The sequence below is a fragment of the Musca domestica genome, unplaced genomic scaffold (genome assembly GCF_030504385.1).
Source record: "Musca domestica strain aabys unplaced genomic scaffold, Musca_domestica.polishedcontigs.V.1.1 4, whole genome shotgun sequence".
NCBI classification, from domain to species: domain Eukaryota; kingdom Metazoa; phylum Arthropoda; class Insecta; order Diptera; family Muscidae; genus Musca; species Musca domestica.
Genome location: NW_026712328.1, coordinates 3910127 through 3934337, shown reverse-complemented (window position 1 = coordinate 3934337; position 24211 = coordinate 3910127). Strand labels below are relative to the sequence as shown.

At 34.8% G+C, this 24211-nt stretch overlaps 1 protein-coding gene across 3 annotated transcripts in view; it reads left to right on the top strand.

Annotated features, from left to right (window-relative positions):
- LOC131804155 (homeobox protein Nkx-2.5) overlaps positions 1–24211 on the top strand; it is a 576057-nt gene that overhangs the window by 123836 nt on the left and 428010 nt on the right. For all 3 annotated transcript variants that reach the window (XM_059126614.1, XM_059126611.1, XM_059126613.1), the window contains exon 2: positions 20352–20559. In XM_059126614.1, the coding sequence (XP_058982597.1) occupies positions 20542–20559 (18 nt within the window). In that variant the 5' untranslated portion in view covers positions 20352–20541. The remainder of the gene's footprint in view (positions 1–20351; positions 20560–24211) is intronic.

Genomic DNA, 24211 nt, shown 5'->3' with positions numbered 1-24211 from the left:
AATAGACCCCAATATAACAGCTACATTTGGTATTTTAAAGATTTTATTTTTTGAAAATTTCCAAATTGTGGAGGGTATTCAAAGTTCGGTCCGGCCGAACTTACTGCTTTTTAAATTGTTTATTAATAAAATTTGATTGATAGATATCGAAAGTCTGTTTTATCTTATTAATAAAACTAGCGGTGAGACTCGAGAATTGCCTGAAAGTTTCCTTTGTCTCATCGGAGATTCGAACCAGCCTAGAAAGCTTTAAATTCCACTAAAATTAATCCACTTTTACTTGTCCACAGCCATTTAAAGTCATTGTTCGCGCTTCTTTGTTGGAGCGGGACATAAGTCTATACTCAGGATAAATAATTGTTTTTTGGTAATGGTAATTTTTGGTGTATCAACAGGCATGATTTTCCTAATTTCATTTATATTTTATGGCAACAAAGTGCGAAAAAATCGTCTCCTTCATCTTGGAAAGAATTGGATGCATTCTTGATAGAGATAATTCGAGCTCTTATGTGGTTGCATGAAATGAGGTAGACACTTTGTTTAATTTGAATCGCAATATTGCGTCTACTAAGATTATCGCTTCCTCTTGCTGCGCATCTTCTAGTCTGAAATATATAGGTTTCTTCCCTCGTTCGTCTCGTAGTTTTAGTTGCGGTGTCTGTTCAGAGCAAAAACATAGATTGCATGTTTGTTTTCAGTTTGTAAAAAGTACACCCATTGAAAGATTTAAATTAGTCAAAATGAACCGTTTATGTGTAAATTGCCTTTGCAAGGGACACCAAGTCAAAAATGGTTGCAATTGTTGTTGTCGACAGTTAAATCAGAGACACTTTGTTGCACGCGGAGTAATCCGAGGCAATCGGTGACTTCTATAAATTCAAAATTTTCTATGCCCGCCCATACTTTCAACCAAAAAGGACAAATGTTGTTAATAATCATTCAACCGCATCAAATGAGTGCAAAAAATTAGTTCTATTGGTAATAGCTATGGTGAATATAACAACACAAATCTATCGGTTTATTCTACAAATTCTGTAGTATCTACGGTAAATAGTACTGTTACAACTTCGAGTCAATAAATATAAAACATAAATGTTCGCAGTCGTTGTGAAAGTCCGCAAACATCAGGGTTGGTTTTACATTCTACATTGGTAAATCTCCTAACAATTCTGTTATTTCTGACTGAGGTCAGACATGCCAAATACAGCTTTGGCTGAATATCGGAGGTACCGTTATATGGAACAACAGAAAATAGTGAACCTATAAACGAAATGAAAAAAGTGTTTAAAATAACCAAAGAAAACTGAATTTTATGCCGAGTATTTTTTGAGAAATTTTTTGAAAGCTATGAACAAAACCTTATAATACCATATATATAATATATAATACCATATATATAATATAATACCATATATATAATATATAATATCATATATATAATATATAATACCATATATATAATATAATAAAAAACCTACTATACAAGTCCCTGAACGCAAGCCAAGTGGAAATACTTTTATCGAATGCCTCAGCATCACAAATTATTAAAGTAATCTCTATTCGAAGTATTAACCATAAAGCTCGAATCTCATATAGAATTCCCAATACCTAATATTGCAGAACTAGAAGCTTGTATACCCACATTATGGTTAGGGCACCTATTTTTGTCGGTACCATCGAGCGGCTCAGTGTTCGAATGCATTCTACATGGAATCTTCAACATCGAAACGACTGAACTATTTTCAGATGCGTTCAGGAGCACATTTGAAATTTGTACAAGAATTTTTTAATCGCCAATATGCAATTCAGATATTTGCTAGTGAAAGCCTCATACTTGCTATAAAGTGAATCATGTTCTTTGAAGCTTCCTATTTGCGAGAGCCAGTTGTTATAATTTCACTGTATTTTTAATGTATTTTTTTTCAAACAATGACGTTCTTGTTGCAAATTTTGAAGTAAACAGTAAGGCTCTCACTTTATCTTTATACTTAACACTTTGTCAAGCACTTAATTTAAACTAAGAACATACTTTTCTCTTTCGGCCTGCTTATATTACTAGAGCTTATTCTAGATGATTCTGAACTGAAATATTCTTATTCTATATTACTCTTTAATGTTATCTGTATATGTAAGAATCAAATGTCGTTCTTTGGTAATTAAATCAGTCGAAAATGGCTGAATCGATTTGGATAATTTCATTCCGTTTGTGACATCCCTAAATATTCGTCGTAGACACCATAAAGTATATATATTCATAATCAGCATAAAATTTTAAGTCTAGGTTTGTATAGCCCCATATAATTGTAATTCTCGATATTCGGTATCGTGTTGATTTTTGCAACATTTTCCCACGGATTTGTCTATAGATTGGTATTGTAGTTCATAATGGGTTCTAGCTCCGACGGCAGAACATTTTAACAAATTTAGGTGCACGTTTTCCTATAGTGGACATACAACGATACCCACCGATACTCGGTATTTTGATAATCCTACAAAGCATTTACATACGAAATTGTTATAAATAAAATTATCTATGGAGGATCCCGTTTTGATATGGCCCCCCATACAACGGCCTCACCCACTTTTTGATTTTTTGGAAAGTTTGTAGTTTAAAGTGGAACACGTTTGAATTCAGATACTTTATGTTTTTATACCCTCCACCATACTATGTAGGGTATATTAAGTTTGTCATTCCGTTTGTAACTCCTCCAAATATATATTTTAGCCCCCACAAAGTATATATATTCTTGATCAGCATAAAATTCTATGTCGATTTAAAAATGAACGTCCGTCTGTCGGCCTGTCCATCTGTGGCAATTACTCTAGCATCCCAAAGAATTGAAGTAGGTTGATAAAATTTTACTCAAATGCAGGACTTTTTGTATTGATAATGGGCTATATAGGTCCATGTTAGATAAAGCCCCCATTTAACTGTACTTCCCTACATTCGGTATTTTGATGATTTTATCGACATTATTTACCGGAATTGTTTTAAATTTTGAATTTGAATTTTGTAATAGGCACTACAGACTGTGACAGAAAATTCCTTATGCATGTCCAAGTCTCCGTATAGCCTCCATATAACGGTGCTTCCCTGTATTCAGTATTTTGCTGATATCAGCGACATTATTCCTATTTGCCCTTAGTAATGGGTACTACAACCAGTGACAGAAAATTGTATATGCATGTCTATGTCTTCTTATAGCCCTCATATAACGATACCTCCCTATATTCGACATTTTGATGATTTTAGCTACATTATTCTCCGGAATTGTCTCAAAGTTCGTGTTTGAAGTTCTTAATAGGCACCACAGTCTATGACAGAAAATTGTTTTTTTTAAGTTTCATATTTGAATTGAATTTCATAACTGAATTTAACGGATTTTATTTTTTTAATAATTTTCAAATTTATTTCAAATATTGGATGGTATTCAAATGTTCGAACCGGCCAAACTTATTGTTTTTTAACGTTTTTTTTATCACGACAACGTATTTCAATTTCTGACAATAATTTTCTTATATACAGTCTCTTTTGCTGCTTATGAAATATCCATGTACTCAGCTTTAGTACTACTTAGCACAACTGTATTCCGCTTCTTTGATTCTCATAAAAATAAACACAGCCAGCGAGCAAAATACTTAACTATTTTACAGGTTTTCTGTTGTAAATATTACCACCTCAGTTAACATGAACATATGCTTTTACCTGTTGTCAAGTCTTTTGATATTGTAAACTAAAGTCTATTGTTTTATGTGGATACTTCAAAATTCTAATCGGAATTTCTTCTATTTTGCTATCATTAATTTTTTCTATAAAATACGCATCGTGGGTCAATACCGCACTCCTCGAAAAACAAGAAACATTTTTTTTTAAATGCTTCACAAAAGCCTTTTTATTATGCCACACCTTATATGGCGTTGCTTTGTCGTCTTAATGCTTTCTGACCACAAAGACTCATCTAAATGTGCTGCCATTTCTATTATTGTTCTATTAAACGTTCAGGAACACCGTTATGTTGATGCGTGTGCTGTACAGTGATTTGCCTTACAATTAAAGTGATTGTTTACAATTTTTGTTCTGTTGTCCGATCTCCAACATTTTATTTTCCTACCTTTAAAGGTATCACCTTTCGATTTGAGGAATATACAAATACATAACGCGACCTGTCGTCAATAACTGTTAAAAAAGTAAAAAAGAGGCTAAGTTCGCTCCTACACTCCACCATTCGTAATGAACTCCAAATTTTCAAAAAACAAACCTTCGAAAATAACCGTTAAAATAAAAACCTTTATATGTGGGCTATACAAAGACTTGGTGCTGGATAAGTAATTTTCTATCATAAGCTGTAGTACCGATTCCTAACATCCAATACAAAATTCGAAACAATTCCAGTGAATAATGTCTCTAATATCATCAAAATATCGAATAAAGTGAGGTACCGTTGTATAGGCGCTATACTAAGACTTGGACCTGCATAGACAATTTTCCGTCATAGGTTAAAGTACCCATTACAAGCTTCAAATACGAAATTTGACCGATTCCTTTGAATAGTGTTGCGAAAATCCAAGAAATACCGAATATATCGGGGTGGCGTTATATGGGTGCTATACTAAAATGTAGACCTATACAGGCAATTCTCTTCCAGGGATAAAGTACTCAGAGAAAACTCCTTGTGTGGATTTTCAGATTATTCTATTGAAAAATGTGGCTAATATAATCAAAATACCGAATATCGGAGGTACCATTGTATGGGGGTTATACGATATCGTGGACCTATACAGAAAATTCCCTTTCAGGGGGTAAAGTATTCGCAGAGAACTCCTGGTGTGAATTTTAAGACTACTCCATTAAAAATGTGACTAACATAATCAAAATACCGAATGCCGGGAGTTACAGTTATATGGAAGTTATACGGTATCGTGGACCTATATAGACAATTCTATTTCAGGTGGTGGAGTAATCAGAAGGGACTCCTTGTGTGGATTTTAGCCAATTCCATTGAAAAATGTGGCTAAAAACCCCAATATCGGGGCATCATAGTAGGGGGCTATACGATATCGTAGACCAATATAGACAATTATTTTTCGGGGAATAATGTACTCACAGAGAACTCTTTGTGTAGAATTTCAGACAAATCCATTAAAAAATGTGCCTAAAATCATCAAAATAACGAATATCGGAAGGTACCGTTATGTGGGGACAATTCGATATCGTAGACCGATATAACCCATCTTCAAACTTGACCAGCCTGCACACAAAAGACTGATCTGTGCTTCCTATCTTAATTCGTTTTGACTGTAGCGTGTTTACAACAGACGGACGGACGGACAGAGCTAAATCGCCTTAGAATTTTAAGCTGATCAAGAATATATATACTTTATAGCGTCTAAAATACTATTTCGATGAGTAAAAACGGAATGACGGACTTTATATACCCTCCATTCTTTGTATGGTGGAGGGTATAAAAATACAGTGAATCTTATATATTGGTGCGCATAAATCTGTATCAACTATTTCTTATTAGTCTATCGTCTTGCTCTCTGGTTGTGTAAATGGCTTCGCCGTGCATTTGATTTTCATGCAAACCTAAAACCAATCCCATACCTGTTTGGTGAACAAAACTCTTTTACTTTGGCATAAGAGATTCTTGCGTCTTTGCCATTGAATTTTTCTGCGCTTAATGTGTTACTCTCCTCACAGAAATAAAATTGCAATGCAGCTCCGGTACATACAACACGTCGTTGAGCATTACGTTGCATTCTTCTAGAAAATCAATCCCTTTCTTCTCGATGCTCTACAACATTTCGGGAACATTCCACCATCGAAACACAAGTGTGTGGCACCTCCACTGTCGACGCACCACACACTGGTGTTTACATTTGTTGTTGCCATTTGTCAGTGCCAGCATACTGTATATATGCGTGTGTGAATTTGCGCTCATCTTCTCTTTGTGGTTTTTGCAACGGGCAGCAGCACGCCCCAACGACCGCAACAGTAGCACTTTGTATTGCAAACATGCTTGTTTGCTCGCTCATTTTTGTTGTTGTTGCTACTTGCATTTTTCTGGGAATTTTCGCTGTGGGATAAAAATGCATTCTCTGTTGTCTTTGGCTCTGTGTGTTCCATGCATCTGCCGATGTTTTACACTAAAGTTGTGGTCGCTAAAACATTTTCATCCTTTTTTACCCATTTGGCATCTCCAGTTTCAGGTTTCTTTGTGGAACCGCTCACCACATCCCGGCACTCCTGATGCACCAACACAGCCATCATAGTAACTCTCTAAGAGTCATAATTTGATTCATTCAGTACTTCATTATAGTTGAGGCCGATTTCTTTTTAATGACAATGATTTTTTTCTTGAATGTTATTCTTTAACTGACAAAACTATTCTTTTGTTGTTTGTTGTTGACGCACAATATCTCTAATTATCGAACGAGCTATCGATTGTAGCGTATAAGGATAACAAAAAGTCAAAAAATTAAAAAAAGGTAAACATTTTTTCAGTTAAACGGTTTTTTTTTAAACATACATTGCAATGTTTAAAATTAATGTACTAAAACCACAAAATAATAAAATAGAAACATTCGTGGGAATTATAAATATATGCATAGACTAGACTAAAATAAAATAAAACCGTGGGGCACGTCAATTGTTTACAATCGTTGATTAAAATGTGTGTGTGTTTTTTTTTTTTTTTTTTGTTTGTAATTTCACAGTATAATTAGGCAGTTGTTCAACCGTAAATGTGGAAACAAGCTAACAAGCTTCATTATAAGCGAGTTTTAGGGTTTCATAGTGGTGAGTGAGTAGTACTTTTATCATGTTTTGTCGAAACAAACTACGAGTAGCGAAACGATTCCTCGCCAGCCAGCAATGTAAACGATAAACTAGTCCAACGATTAGATTCGAATAGTTATACACTCAATTATAACTATTATTGTAACTACTATAAAAGAGCGAGAAAATAGATAGTAATTTCCCCACCGTCTGCGGGCCAACTGTCTAACGGCGAATTACACGATTCTTCTATCACAGAATAAGTCGATTTGTAGACAATTGACGACATGTCAATTTATTTTGTCTACGGTTTCATTTTTGTCTAGTCTATGCATATGTTTATAATTCCCACGACTGTATCTATTGTATTATTTTTTGTACATTTATCTTACACATTGCAATGTATGTTTAACATAAAACCGTAGTTTTTTTTAGCGTTCTATTTAATTCATTTAATGTTTCATTATTGCAAGGTTTCTTGACCGTTAGTCCAACACTTCAATACGTAGTCTTTGCAAATATCTTAATCTACTAAGAGCCACGTAGACTTGACCTTCTTCAAACAGTTTCGCACCTAAGTATACGACTGCGTGATCCACAGTGCAACATTCGTCCTTCAGCCGTCCCATAATTGTACTTAGCTGGAAACTGTATGGTTTTCAGGTGTACAAAATGTACTCCGTCTCTTGCGAAATCAATTCGGACGGAAGATACATCTGTCTTCGTCGAAATTGAGGCCAAACGATTTCGTTGATGTAGCCTTTCATGTAATCCATTTGAAACGTCAATATTTACCAGTTCCGCTGTTAAATTCCCAGTTTTGTTGATATCAGCTGGTATTATAGAAGATATATCTACCTTGTCTGCATTCCGTGTGGCGTGTACTAGCTGATACTGCGCTTTCATTTTGTAAATGCGAGCTCCATTATTTCTGTACAAATTCAATACAACAGACGGACATCGCTATATCGACTTAGAATTATATCGTTAAAATGGGGACTATACGAAACCGTACCTATACGTATGTTCCGCCAACTGAGCTGGAACCCATTACGGACTACAAATAACATTTTCAGACAAGTTCGTGGACAATGTGGCGACCATTAAATGACTAGACACAATACCAATAGTTGTGCCAAATTCTTAAGCTCTACGTCAAATAATTTGGACTGCATCGTTATTTCAATAGACGGATATACAGGCAGATCGACATCTTTAAAACGGCTTAGACTTTTATGGTGATTACCATAGTATAAAGGGTATATTACGTTTGACATTCCGTTTGTTACACCTCGAAATACACATTTTAGACCCCACAAAGTATATATATTTTTGATCTGCATAAATATCTATGTCGATTTTGCGATGTCCCTCCGTCTGTGGAAATCACTCTATCTTCCGAACGAAATGAACTAGGCTGATAAAATTTTACTCAAATGTATATAATGTCTGCAGGACTTTTGGTATTGAAAGTGGGATATGTAGGTCCACGTTTTGAAATAGCCCCCATATAACGGTACCTTCCGATATTAGGTATTTTGATGATTTCAACGACATTATTCACCGGAATTGTTCCAAAATTGATATTTGATATTCGTAATGGATACTACAGCCTATGAGAGAAAATTGTGTGGTCCACTTTTTGGTATAGCCCCATATAATAGTAACTCCCTATATTCGGAATTTTGATTATTTTGATAATGCGGTCCACGTAGTCATATAGACACTAACATAATGGCTACATTCGGTATTTTTAAGATTTTAATATAATTTTTAACGGATACATATTTATAAAAATTGCTAAATTCGTTCCCTCCTCGTTGCGTTTTTTACTTGTTTAACATTTGTTTAATTTATTGAATCCTTCACATTTTTTGAATAAAATTACCCTGTTGCTTTAATTTTCAAGATATAGATGTGTCTTTCTTGTGAGCTTGTGGATACAGTCATATCCAGAAAATTATTTATTAGGTAAATCAGATTAGTATAGATACAGTTTATCTAAGTGATTCGCGGACTACAGTAATAGTCTTATCGATTTCTTCACAAATGAGGCTTCCATTTTAGCATACTACTACTTGTACATATATAACAGTGGGCGACAAAAAAACGTTCAATTGACCTGACAAGAGCTGAAAATAATAAGAATGTAAGACAAACATAAACTATGTGATAGAAAATGTGTCACGACTACGCAGTCTATCGTGTCCTCTGGGTGTACGGCACGGTTCGGCAAAGCTTCTTTTTTTTCTTAAACAGTAAGTATGTTTAAGTTCTTGTGGATGTTTGCGTCTCTTATGTACCATGGTGGACATGTGATAGATCGAAGAATATTCGATTGTCTTCTTTGTAGCTTGAACTAGCTGTGCCTCAGAGCTATATGCCATAAATCCAAATTGAGTTTATTACTGTATTATATAATTGGACTATGTATTCTACATTGATAGATGAACGTATACCAATTAACTAGTCAATATTGGTATTTTTAGTATAATTTGCGTGATTTTGCGTCAATGTGTTGCTTCCATGTAAGTCTTCGGTCCAGGTGCATTCCGATATATTTTACGGTACCTTTCAATGAAACTTTTTTTATTTGTGGAGAACGTCTTATAGCAAAAGTAACGTGTATGTATTTGCTTGCATTTACCGATATTCCCTATTTCGTCAGCCAATTTTTAAAAAGATCTAGATGGGTTTGTAATTTTTCCCACGCTATCATACGATCCTTGTGTATACTAATGAAAGCAGTGTCATCAACAAACCTTGAGGTGAGAGTTTCATTGGTATTGGGCATATCGGCAGTAAATATCATTTATTTTTTTCGATTTAACAACAAATGTACTATTTGACAAATAGCTACAAAAAGCTTATGAGTGTTTTTAGATGCCAAACTCTGTCTAATGCTTAGGAAATGTCTATAAATAACGCGGAATGCCTTTCTAATGTTTGTGCACTTTCCTAATAGTACCGTGGTTCTAACGGAAGCCGAATTGGTGGTCAGGGATAATATTGCTAGTTGTAATGTGGGGAGTTAACTTAATTAGTGATGTTGTTTCGAACAACTTTGAGAGTATAGATAGAAGACTGATGGGTCTCTACGACTTGACCTATTTCAAATTCTTTCCATGTCTATTTCTAATACATATGCAAATACAGACAAGTGAACGCAGAGGTTCTGAGTGACCGCTGAAGGTCCCATGTCTGTATATTATTACAACTACAACTACTTCCAATGAGAGCAATTTGAGCCTACCGCCAACAATCAATACCCAGCGGTGATACGCTCACTACGGTATCCGCCAAGGCAGTTGTAGAGGAGATGCCAGACCTATTTCAAATTCTTTCCATGCAGACGGGAAGTACCCTACTTGAAGAATGCTGTTAAATATAAATAACAGTAGTTGTTTAACTCAGGGGAGTGAGGAGAATGGCTTCGACTAGCGGCAATGACAACGATAACTCCCCAGAGTTATTATGTTAGATGTATAAATGATGCGTGGGTGAGAGATTTGGTGAGAAAGAGAATTTGCCGGAAATGAAACACAAGAAATAATTAATGAGATTCTAAATTAAATTCATAGTTTTATTCGTATTCTCTCTCTTCTTCTCTTGGAGCAGCACCTTTAGAGCAAGTAGTCTCAGAGCGAGTTAAAATACCAAGATTATTTTTAAGTTTTTTACTAACAATTGATTCCTTAGAAAAAGGGTCTACAATTGCACGAGTAGTGTAAGATTTACCATTATGAACAATGTTTACTAGTGCAGTTCCCAAGAGCACATTTTCCTCAATGGTGTTGGGAGACTGCCTGTTGGAATTGTGTTTTGCAGAGAGTGGGTGCGTTTCAGAGGGCTTTGGATCTCGACTTTTGACCTTCGTAAAAGCCGGAGGGGACTTTGAACCTCGGCGTTTGACTTTGGTAAAGGCCGGAGGTAAGGTCTGTTTGGACATCGAATCTGACAGGCAAAATTCAATATTCTTAGGATTGGTAGATACCTGTGATTGTTTTGAACAAGGTGATCCAACAAAACTACTAATTTGTGGCCGGTGGAGAAGGCTGTGATGCCTTTGCTTTCAAGATTTGCAACTATTTGTACTGTGACAATTTTTAACTACGTGACCAAGTGAGAGACAATTGATACAATGTTCATTCTTTTTAGCAATCAAGAATTTGTCCTCAAACGAAAGTTTTATAAACTTGGGGCAGAGTCGAAGAACATGTCTCTGGTTAGGACAAAAGGAGCAAGAAGTGTTTGGCTGAGGAGAAATAGCAACACATTTTGGCTTATGTACCAATGATTTTTTAATGATGGAACTAGATGTACGAACATGCTTGGATGCCAACGATCTAGTGGAGGAGCGATGAGGTGAAACAATCTTTGATGACGACGATTTCTTCACAGGTCTGGGAGGAGTACCATTCTTTGGCGACAATAAGGACTTAGGAGACTAAACTATTTTGAGCAAGTACTTTTCGGTGGACTGATTTTTATGTATGATCTGAATACACTACAAAGTTTGTATACTGTTTGTGAGGAAAGCATCTAAATCTGGCCAGGAAGGCAACAACGACTTATTTTTGATACTTTGCTCCCACAAAGTCAAGGTGGTTAAAAGCAAAGGCTGCAAACAAATATGTACAATAATTTGATCCCACTGATCAGTGGCGACGTCATAGACGGTCATTGTAGCGAGACAATTATTAATTCCACGTTGGACACTTTTCAAACCCGAACAAGTTTCACTTTTTAGTGGAGGAATATCAAACAAGTTTTTGATATGACTTTTCACCACTATGCGCTTATTATCATACGCATCTGACAAAGCTTTCCACGCAAAATGGAAACTACTATTCGTGAGTGGAAATCTAGAAACGATTTCTCGAGCCTCACCGGTTCTGCTTAAGATGACAGAGACGTTCAATGTCTGAAAGACGAACATTCTTTATAAATAGTGTGGTGAACAAATCACGAAAGGTGGGCCAAGACACAAAATCACCAGCAAAGACTTCGATATCAACAGGTGGCAACATGAAACAATGATTATCGAAAGGCAAATTGGAGCAACTGTTATTGTCAGAAGATTCGAAGGAACCATGAACGGGTGGAGTAGTGTGATGCACAGACACCGGCAAAATAGATTCCTTTGATGGAAATCCTGAAGTTGGTGTCATATTAGAATTGTGGGACAAATTAATGGAAAGCGCACGTGAATGTTCAGGAGGATGTGAGAACCGAGAAGCTGCAGTAGGAGAGCCATTTTCATTTGTAGATGAATTGAGTCGATCAAGATGCCTGTTGATGGTGGATAAACACCGAAGATATGCAAGGCAAGCCGTGCTATATTTTTCCTCAACGGCATCAATACTATTAGCCTGTGCACTCTCAGATGTCTTAAGGTAGATTTTGCACTCATCATAAGTTCACAAAACCTTATCAGACAATTCATTAATCTCTGCATTGCGAATCTTCAGATTGAATATTGTGAGTGTTGATTCTTCTATTTGTTCGAAATGTGCTACGCTTTTAAGAACAATGTCAGCTCATGAAACGTGTAAGGAGAATGATCGACATTTTAAAGCGAATTTTAAAAGAAAGCTGGCTAACAACAACAGAATTTGGAACAAAAATAAATTTGAAATTTCGAACAAGGACGACTAACTCTCAAAGGAAATTAGAAAGCTCCGAAACTGCGGAAGAAAATCCGCTGGGTGAAGAAATTTTTGAATTAAATTAGAGCTAAAAAGCAGAAAAGTGGAGAGAAACTTTTCCAAGATGATAGAACTACTTGTAATTAAAAATTAGTCTTACGTTTCTACTTAAATTGATTCAATATAAAATTAGGAAAATAGTTGATTTAGTAATGCCAACTGTAGGGTACTTATGACAGGTTTCCAAAAAATGTTACCAACTGCACGACAAAGATTTGTACAAAGGTTTAACACGTGTCGTTCGAAATAGAGTAGCTCTTCGAAATATTTAATGCTAAATTTGTTATTTTTGTTTTTAAGTTTAGGCAGAAAATAGAGTTTATTCTTCCAAAAAGCAAGCAAACTCTATAGAGATTAACAAATAGTACCAACAACTATTACTAAATTGCCTAAACAATTTCCAGAAAAGCCACAAAATGAAGAGTTTCAACGAATATATGTTGCTAAAATATGTGCAATGAATGCCGAATGTAGGGTGAATTTGTCCAAAAATTCCAAAAACCTACATAGAGTTTCAAACGTTAAATAATATTTACAAATTTTGCAAAACTAGCAAAAAAACGATAAATTTCCACTAATATTTATTGCTAAATGTGTCTGCAAAGAATGCCGATTTAGGGTGAATTTGTCCAAAAACCCTACAACCACTTGATAATATTTCAATAAATTATCAAAAAAATAGATTCAAAAATAAATTACAAAAATTCACAATTTTTACTGTTTTAACCCACTGTGTCGAACCAACAACGGATATCGCACAAAGAGCAATATACCACAAGCGACGTCGGCAGAGAAATTACTATGCGTAAGCAGCTACGCACCCACACAACAAGCGACGCCACAATCGATACAACAGTGAGAGTTGAAGATCAAAACAATTTGTTGGTGTTTTAACTGAATATCAAACCGACGATTAAAAAGGGCGCGTGGAATGATGGGCTACTTTTGTTGTAATGTTTTGCAATGTAAATTCTAAACTGAGTATCGATCGACGCTTAGAGAAACGAAGGTGATTTACAACAAAGTGAGGACGACTGTTATAACAAGTGTTTTGTTTTTGCAAAAGTAGAACAACAAATTCTTATTACAGGGCTCACCCTTTAGAGGGGAAAATAAATGTTGGAGTTAGAATTACAGCACAATTTGGTTGGTGAGGAATGCAAAAACAAATAAACAAAATGACCGAAAGTGATGAAATATGTATGTGTGCTGCAATAACAAATGTGGTGATGCAAATTCTTCTGCTAAGGCGAGGGAGTAGGGCAAGAACGAGGGGACACTTTCTATTCTCACAAAGGGTCCAACATTTGAAATGAGATTTAGAAACGAAAATATTGAAGGAAGCGAACAAGAGCACCAAATATTTTTGTATGATCAACGCGACGACGGATTATCAGTACAAAGAGAGCTAATTATTTTCACAACGACAGAACTACTTGTTGTAGGGTAATGCACTTAATTAACACAAGAAGTGTTAATATAAGTCGACCAACTGACTTGTTTTCAAACGAAAGGCAAATGTATCATCACCGTGACGTGGGATGATCAGTACAACGAATGCAATTTAATGCAACAATAGTGAACTGTATTCGAATAACAATGACACACGAGTAGGGTGATGTAAGCTCGACCATTTTTATGTTTTTTCGATTAAAACCAATTAACAAACGCGGGTAGCTCACTTCAAACAGAGATCTGAATTTACGTACCTTGTTTTTAGTCTCTTGTATGTTGATGGTAGAAAATCCGATGATTTCTTCATGCAAAGGAGGGAGCAGCGACAAAGTGATGGCTTCAATCCGGCTCGATGCGACCAATGTTTAACTCAGGGGAGTGGGTGTAAGGCGACAGCGGCAGTAACAACAACGATAACTTCCCATAGTTATTATGTTAGATGTATAGATGATGCTTGGGTGAGAGATTTGGTGAGGGTGAATCGCGCGTGTGGTGAGCAAAGAAAGAAAGAGAATTTGCCGGAAATAAAACACAAGAAATAATTAATGAGATTCTAAATCAAATTCATAGTTTTATTCGTTTTCTCTCTTTTCGTATAAACAATCAAAATTGCCTTTATGTAATTTGGGGTGGCGACAGAGGCCGTGTGTTGATGCTTTCGTTTCTAAAAGACAAGTGAACGCAGAGGTTCTAAGTGATCGCAGAGCATCCCTTGTCTATTTCTAATATATATGCAAATACAGACAAGTGAACGCAGAGGTTCTGAGTGACCGCTGATGGTTCCATGTCTGTATATTATTACAACTACAACTACTTCCAATGAAAGCAAGGTGAGCCTACCGCCAACAACCAATACCCAGCGGCGATCCGCTCACTACGGTATCCGCCAAGGCAGTTGTAGAGGAGATGCCAGTGTGCCAAACACATTCACATTCTTTTAGTTTGTCCCGAAGCCTAGGGCGATGCTTCTACCATTCTCCTCTGGCCTTCCTTCTTTTTTCAGACAAGAGCTTTCGAATGTTCGATGGATTGTAGAAATTCCTTTCTGGTTTAGGAATTTAGCGGGAGTGGCAACATTGACAACGGTGTCGACTACCAAAGTAAATATTTTAACTGCATTGCCAATTTCTTCTCCGGACTTTAGGGAAGTGTTAAGATTCACATCGTCCAGTTTGTATATATATTTGGCAGATAGTAAGGGAAAGTTACGAGTTGAATATCTTTTAATGTTATTATAGTTGGGGTCTGACGACAAGTCAAACGAGGGTACTACCAAAATAGTCTATGTTTCCGCAAAGTAAATTTAGTCACTTTAGTACTATTATTATAAAGTAAAAATGTAAATGAAATTTAGTACTTTGAACATTTCGAGAAGTCACTTTTAAAAATGTCACCAAGAATTCTCCAGTATCCTGTTTCAATAAAGAATTTTGTATTATTACTGATGCGGATGATGCTTCAGACCGATTTGGTGAAAAGTGATCACCGCCCATTAACATACTTGATTTTGTCGAATCAATTAGATTGGATCTACAGGAACATGACTTTGAGATACAGTACATAAACGAAAAAGGCAATTGTGGAGCCAGACTCGATTTTGACAATATCATGAACATAAAGAATATATATGTGGTTACCATGCGATCAAAATCAAAGAAAGAACAACTAAATATAAAGGAGGTCCAAAATTATGTTCACCTAAAGATTTCTCTCAATGGTAGAAGTGTAGAATATTACCTGAAATATGAGAGAAAATCTTTAGAAAGTCTAACGTGAGGTCTTACTTAAAATGATTCGAATCAATGATGCCAATAACTAGGCAAACCAGTTATGAAAGAAACTAAGGATAGCTTTGACGTCAAATTAGAAGAGATATCTGCTGACGAGCAGAAAATGAATCTCCTACAAAAGTATCATGATGGGTCAGTGTACGGAGGCCATCCGGGAATCAAAAGAATGCCAGAAAAAGTCTGTATAAAATATCGGTGGTAGAGAATGGCTAAAAACATCAAGGCTTAAGGTAAAAAATGCAGGAAATGCCAAGAAAATTAGTGTTTAAAAGAACGAAAGAATCTATGTGAATTACGGAAACCCTTGCACGTGCTTCTGATATCTTTGCCATTGACACAAGTGCTTGACATAACGGCTAAAACTTCCGTCTTTGAAAACTTTGTACTTTGTGTGGGCCTATGCAAAAATTATAGGAGAACTGAGCATAAAAACCAGACTCTGGAGGAACTTTTTAAGATTTTGGCCACATAGGTGTACAAAATACTTTGTACATACTTTAAAGTGCTGTTGAGGCGCTGGGAACATCTAAAAACTAAAAATAAATATTTGGAAATGATAAGTTTCCTTGTAATAACAATTTGAAACAATTTCGGTAAAAAATATCGCTAAAATCATCAAATTTCGAATTTTGGAGGTACCGTTATATGGGGGCTATATGAAAACGTGGACCTACATTACCCATATAACTTAACCTCCCAACATACCAAAAATACAATACAGCTTGAGAATAATATTATGAAAATAGTTTATCATAAGAATTTTTCAACAATGCTTGAGAAACACTTTTTTGCACAAACTTTTCTCAAATCTGTCCTTTGTTGACAAATTTGTTTTGATTTTTTTTGTGAAAATTGTCAACAAAAAATTATTTTCTTTGGTTAAAATCAAAATCACGCGAATTTAGGACCCATTTCCGGACGAAACTCTAAGGTAAAGATGAATAATAAATCTGGGAATCTGTAGTATAAATTATTTCAATCTCATTTCAGAATGGAGGCGTCAAAAAGTTGCAGGAATTCAACAGAAGTGAAGAATAAGTGGAGGAGATACAGAAGCTCAAATAAGGGGAAAGAAAGCATCTAGGTATCAAGGCAACAGGATGCAGTGACAGCTGGGATGGCAATCAATGAATGAAATGTGTAAAATAATTAAAAAATGAATAAATAAATATTTTTTACCATTGAAAAAATAAGCTTTATAAAATATTACTTTCGTAAGCTTATTCTGCAATTACAAGAATAAGCTTATGAATAAGGGTTCCTTTTCGATTATTCTATAATTGTTAAACAAACATTTCTCAATACATTCTCAAGATTTTCTCAAGCTTTAGGCTTATGTTTGTAAGCTTATTAAAATATTATTCTCAAGTCAATTTGGTATGTTGGGTGTCTACCGAAAAACTACACATGTGTGCAAAATCATAGCCTTCTATCTCAATTCGTTCTAAAGATAGCGTGATTACAGCAGATAGACGACCAGATTGACAAACAGATCGCTAAATCTATTTAGAATTTTACGCTGATCAAGAATATATGTAATCTGTTGGGTCTGACATGAGAATTTCGAGGAGTTGCCAACGGAATGACAAGGTTAATATACCCTTCATAGTACGGCGGAGGGTATAATAATGTAAAAAATAATATATTTGATATTATTCGCATAGAGCCCTAGCCCCGATGTTACTTCTTTGATGGGCTTTTGTCGTATGTTTTAATACATTTTGACGAAATTTAGCATTCTACTTTGGGATAGGCTAACAAATTGATGTGTCAAAAACTGTAAACATTGAACATGTTTTTGATATAGCTCCTATTAAACCCTTCCGTATTTCAGGGATTATCCAAGATTTTGCAACATTTTTCAACAGATTTTGATGTTATTTGTCATTTTGGATTTATACAACAATATATACCTTCCCACAAATATTATCAAAAAATATTCACGGTAAAAGTGACATTTTCATAAACTAGTAGGATCCACAGCTGCAGATTTTTGCAGTTAAAATCAATTTTTTCGTAATGTAAACACTTTTTTCAGTATTATAGAAAAAAGTTTGAAAGAGCCAAGGAATGCCCTAGGTAATAGAACTTAACCTCTTTTAAGAGTGTACTGCGAAAAATATTAAAAAAGGGGAACTCTAAGAGTTTTTTTCTAGTGCAATTAGAAGTGAAGATATGAATATGCCATTGAGTAAAAAATATCGACAGTACTATCAACCATAAAATTCAATCCAAAGAAATGATAGACGAAACATTAACTTTTGGTGTAATTTGTTTGAACTGAATATACTGTAATGAGCTCAACGTTCTCTGCTTTGTGTTGCCAAATGCGTTTTAAACGTAAATAAATAAAAAAAAAAACAAAAAAGCGGCAAGTTCGGCCGTGCGGAACATTGAATACGCTCAACCGTTTGAAACGAATTTTGAAATAAAAAAAAAATAAAAATAAAATACGTTAAAAATTCTGTTAAATTTTCAAAAATACCGTTATATTGGGATCTATACGAAGACGTGGACCTACATAGGCAACTTTTGTCATATGCCAGTACAATTGAAAAAAAATCCGATAAATAATCATAATCATCAAAATACAGAATATAGGGAGGTACCGTTATATCTGGCCTATACGAAGATCTGGACCTGCATAGAAAACTTCTACGCTGATCAATAATATATATACTTTGTTGGGTCTGAATTATTATTTCGATGAGTTACAAACGAAATGATGAACTTAATATACCTTCCATACTATGTATGGTGGAGGGTATAAAAATAAATTTCGGCCAGGACATAATTGATATATACCATCATCTGGATTCAAACGTATTCCATATGAAACTACAAATACATGAAAGATTGCTTGGGGAATGCAGCAAAGTTTCAAAAAACAATAAAGTGGGTGCCCTCACCAAAAAGAAAATACATGCAGACAATTTTATACTACAAAGGTGTTTATTTTTGCGAATCTTAAATATAAAAATTGAATAAATTCCGTAGGTAAATGTGAAAATACCGTTTAAACAGTGAACAAATATAAACGTGGCAAAACTTATCATAACACCGAATATTGGAAGGTACCGTTATATGGGGGACATATAAAAACGTATGCATACATATACAAAGTTCCTCCACCAGAGCTAGGACCCATTACGAACTTCTTTGACAGATTCATGGAAAAGTTTGACTAAAAATTTCTAATTTCGGGATTAAATCAAAAATAATTAAAATACTGAATATCGGAATGTACCGTTTTTTGGGGGTATAACAAAACGTAAACCGACATATCTCATTTCAACACCAACCATTCTAAATAAAGTACAAACTATTCTGCAAATATTGAAGCTCTACGTCAAATAATGTGTGCTGCATCGTGATTTTAACAGACAGACGGACATCGTTAAATCGGCATAGAATTTTGTGCTGATAATGAATGCCTTACCCCTGGTAAACTTTACCATCATTCTCCACTTATAAATAAACGTTGATTTTATAAAAACAACAATAAAGGGATTAAGTCTGACCATTTTGCAACAACAAAATACTATGGTATCTCGAACAAAGAAGCCAACACTGTTCTGATAATGAATATTTATATACTTTATGGTGTTTATAACAATATTGTTGGGATATTAAAATTTGATATGTTAAAAAATATTTGGAACATTAAAGTTAACATTTATTGTATTCTAGTTTTTTACTTTACTCTTGGCTTATATACTGTAGAACCGCTTTATAATATCGACTCTTATTAAACAAGAAGTGAAGTACAGACTCCAAATGGCACAGCAACGTGCCGCAAAAATGATTACTAAATGTTCCAATAAATTGCAATATGACAAAGGCTAATCATCTAGACAAAGGCTAATCATCTAGACATGTGTTTTTACTACTGGTAGGTTAAGTTCGAAGATGGGTCATGTCGGTCCACGTTTTCGTATAGCAACATTTAGACCAAAATTGTTCAAATTTCGTACCAATGACAAAACATTTCTTATGCAGGTCCACGTTTTCGTATAGCTCCTATATAAGGGTACCTCCCAATATTCGACATTTTTATGGTATTAAAGACATTAAAGAACTGAATTATTTCAAATTTCGCATTTAAAGTTCGTAATGGGTACCACAGCCTCTGACAAAATTTGGGGAAGCAGATCCACGTCTTCGTATAGCCACCATATAACGATGCTCCCGATATTTGGTATTTTAATGATTTTAGTGACGTTATTATGTTTCACATTTCGTATTTGTTTAGGCCCCATATAACGGTTTTCAGTTAATCTGAATGTTTCGACGACATTTTTTTTAGATTTCCAGTTCTTTCAAAATGGGGTATTAAAATTTCGTTCCTGCCGAACTTAGATGTTTTTTACTTGTTTTAGTTTGAGTTATTCATTAAAATTTCATTTCCAAGCAAGAGTTTAATAAAAATGTTGGTATGCATTTATTGTATGGAGAACTTAATTTTAATTTAAAACTATAATAAAGACATTGTGTAAGCCTTGTTATAAACATTACTCATTTTATCAATTTAACAAACAAGGTTGCATTATATAGTCCGTTAAATCGTAAAGCTACTGTATATATTTGTAATATAATATAATAAGTATTCTTATCTTACAGGTCACATTCAACAAATACGGTCTAATTTTTTCTTGCACATTGTGTCTTTTAATCATGACAAGTCCATATACAATGGGTTCTATTTACCACAGCCCTAGTGTACAAAGTTATTGTGGACCAACGGATAATTTATCTTTAGCAGGTCATTACAGTGATATGCGATCAACGACATGGTACGGAACGACAGCGAATGACCCACGTTTTGCAAGTAAGTTCAATGGATGAATTGAATTGGTATTTTGACCATATCTGTTTGTAAAACTTAACTTATACTAAGTTTCAGCAAGGTTTTACAATTACTAACCTTTACGTCTACATAAGAGTAGGATTTCATGTTGTATTGTTATTGTTCTATTTATATTATTATTGTTCTCATATTGAATTATCTGTGCATATTTTAACACGTTTTGTTTCGAAAATCATTTCTCTTTGTAATAGACAATAAAATGAAGTTAAGTCAATAGATTAAATCTTTAATAAAAAGTAAACCAAAACAAAAATCGGAAAAGAATTGATTCGGAATTGCGGAGGAGAAATAAATTCGAGCATTCCTCTAATTCGTTTGCCTCGGACGCGTAACGAAAGTAGTAAAAGACAAAATGTCAAGACAACACACGAGAACACAGATTATCGAACGAAACTCCAAGCTGTTACAAAATCATATGTAACATTTATAAATATTTATTAACAGCAAAAGTGGCAAATAATTATTAGGGACGCAAGAAAAAAGTGAACTCCAGAATAATATTAATTTTACAGTTAATTTTACTTTAATATATTACGAGTATATATGAAAAAATAATATATATATATATAGGGTGAGATAAAAAACTGCAATCAAATCATTCCCAAGCCACTAGTCCGACAGCTGTTAAAATTATGGCAGTGAGTTCATTATATTGTTTACGAGCGTACAAAAGCATTTTGGTGAGAATTTTCCAGAAAAAAAGTTATTCGTGATGGCTGGAAAACCACAAGAGCGTTCCAGCATCTTTCCTGTTCCAGCAGATCATGTCAGAGAGAAATAACGGCTCACTCCTCAAATGCGGAATCCATTTGAATTTGCTCTATGTATGTTAATGTTCAAGATATTGGGATTTACTGTTTAGGTTGCTGGAGCTCCTACAACGAAAGGCCTTTCAGGGAGGTGAGGTTAACGCAATTTGCAAAAAAAAAATTCACTTTCAAGTATTTTTTCACTGTTTGTTTTATTTGATATATGTTTAAACGAAATAATTAAATATTTTATTTTTTTATTTTCACGAGCCAATTATCAAAGTCCAATAAACGAACACAACGCCACCATTAGATATATACTCTATATATATACCTTTTTTATATATATACTTTTTTTAAAGGCTTGACAAATTATGAAATTGTTATTCCTGTCCTTAAGATCTAAAAAATAGCTGCCAACTTTGCATATTAATCAACCGATGAAACAGAAATAACTGGTTAATGATAAAATTTTATGCTGCTCTCACAGTAACCATCTTATAGCTTTTAGGTATATGTGGAGATAGCAGGGGCAAACGGAATCCTAAGAACAAATATGTAAGAAAGCAACACCGAAATATTAGTTACACCATATTTGAGAAATCTTAGTGAAAAATCATTCTTGCCAGAAGCATAATAAAACGAAATGTAAAGTGAAAAAAAAAAACAATCTTTCCAGGAACAGGATTTCACGTCCAGAGGATAAGTGATAACCAGGGCCAAGCGAATTTATGAGGGCTTTTACACAAAGAACTAACACCGTGAGAATCCAATGTTACAATTAGAATTTAAAACATTGGATTTACAAACAGAAGTTCCAACTAGATTTTCAAGTCATATGAATTTCATGAATGTCATATGAAATTCCACAAAATGATTGGTATATTAAAGTCACCCAGTATACAAATTGGATTCTTTGGTTTAACTTTTTGCAAAACATCTTTTAATGCATGGCAATGCTTTTCATAAGTTACTTGCGGAAAGCCTTCATGAATTTGTCATTCATTTTGTCAGGAATGAATCTATATTTATAAAAGTTTGTACGATTGATTGTTTGTTTTTAATTTATGTACTCGAATACCGCTGAACAGATTTTCTTGAAAATTTCCCAGTGTACTATAACATCGCCCGAAAGTAACTTAGACTATATAACTTTATGAAATTCTACTTGGAACTGGAGATATATCATCATAATCGGAGATATATCATAATAATTTCCAAATAAACCTTCTATTAATTTTTAACAAATCGGTTAACGCACTCGAAATCGCAACATAGTTTCTAATGAACTTCTGGTACCAACCTGACATATCCAGAAACCGGCACAGCTGTTTAACAGATCTAAGCCTTGGAAATTCCATGATAGATCTCTTCGAATGGTACCATTACCGATTTCGCGACCTAAATACCGGTCTTCGTTCATACAAAATTTACTTTAATCGTTAACCCGGCCTTTCGAAGGGGCTTAGCCACTTTCATGAGCACTTTGATATGCCTCTCGAAGTTTGGAGACAGCACCAGAAGATCGTCCAGGTAGACCAACACTTCTGTTCTGAGAGACGCTGGTACTACTTTAACCTATACATCGTTTGAGGGGCGACGCATAAGCTGAATAAAATAATCTTAAAATGGTAGAGTGGTCTCCCAGGAAACGTGAAGACAGTTTTACCTTTCGTCGAATCATCAAGAGGCATCTGCCAAAACTCTTCTTCGAGGTCAAGGCTTGATATATAATCTGCCTTAGGCAGGCGGAAATTTATCCTTCGATATGAGAAAATGGATAAGCGTTACGGAATTAAGTTTTCTGCTATCTAAGCATAAGCGATTCTTTCCAGGTTTCCTATGTAGAACAATGGGGGAAGACTATGGACTGGAAGATTAATCTATCATCCTCATAGCTAGCATTCTATCAAGCTCTTCATAGAGTAACTTCTCAATTGCCGGAGACGCTGGAAAATGCCTATGTTTTATTGGTGTTGCATCACCTGTATTTATTGTATGGTATATAAGGTTTATTTTTCCCTGGCCCTCTTTCGCAAATGATGGAAATATATCTCTGATGCTTTGTAGCTAAAATTTTTGTTCTAATGTAAAATTTTTTGATAACCTGTTTTTCCCAGGCCCTAAGAATATTTATTTTTGCTTGCTATTTATACATTTAAGATTTCATTAAAACTAGCATTTAAAGTAAAGTAAGCAATAAATTACTTCAGCCAATAACCAATTCAATGTGAAACTAATCGAGGTGTTTATTTATTTAGGTTATTGGCCTGCATAAGGCAAGCAATAATTATATACGTCAGTTATATGCTGACATAGAATAAAATTATAATAATAACAAAAGTAAAAATGTATATGTAAAATATGTTTTTTTGAACATTCTCCCCCACGTTGAACGAGGAGGTTCAAGAAACTATCTGGTCAATGACGTATGATGATTAAACTGACTGCCGGGGGTAGGTGTGGTGGCGAAAATTTACAGTGACAGTGACGTATAGGTTATGGTATGATGGTGAATGACCGTCGATTTCATTAGTTGTAGAAAGCGTCAGATTTCAATAGTTTTTAGCTGTTGGTGTAAGGTGACGAGTTCATAGGTGCTGTTTAATATTTTGCTAAGCAAGACAATCTAGCTGCCTGAGATTATGGAATCCAGTGGCTTAAGTCTCAGATATGATGTGTGCACTGTTGTTTTGTTTTCGTAATGACTATATACTGTAAATGTGTTGTCTTTGAAAATACAGTCCAATTTCTAAAGTTCCAGCTCCTTGCACCGCCAGGTGTGTCATTTTTGTACCACAAACAAAGGACGATTCTGTTGAATTGGCTAGAGTAAACATCCATTCCTTCTTTTGTTCCATTTG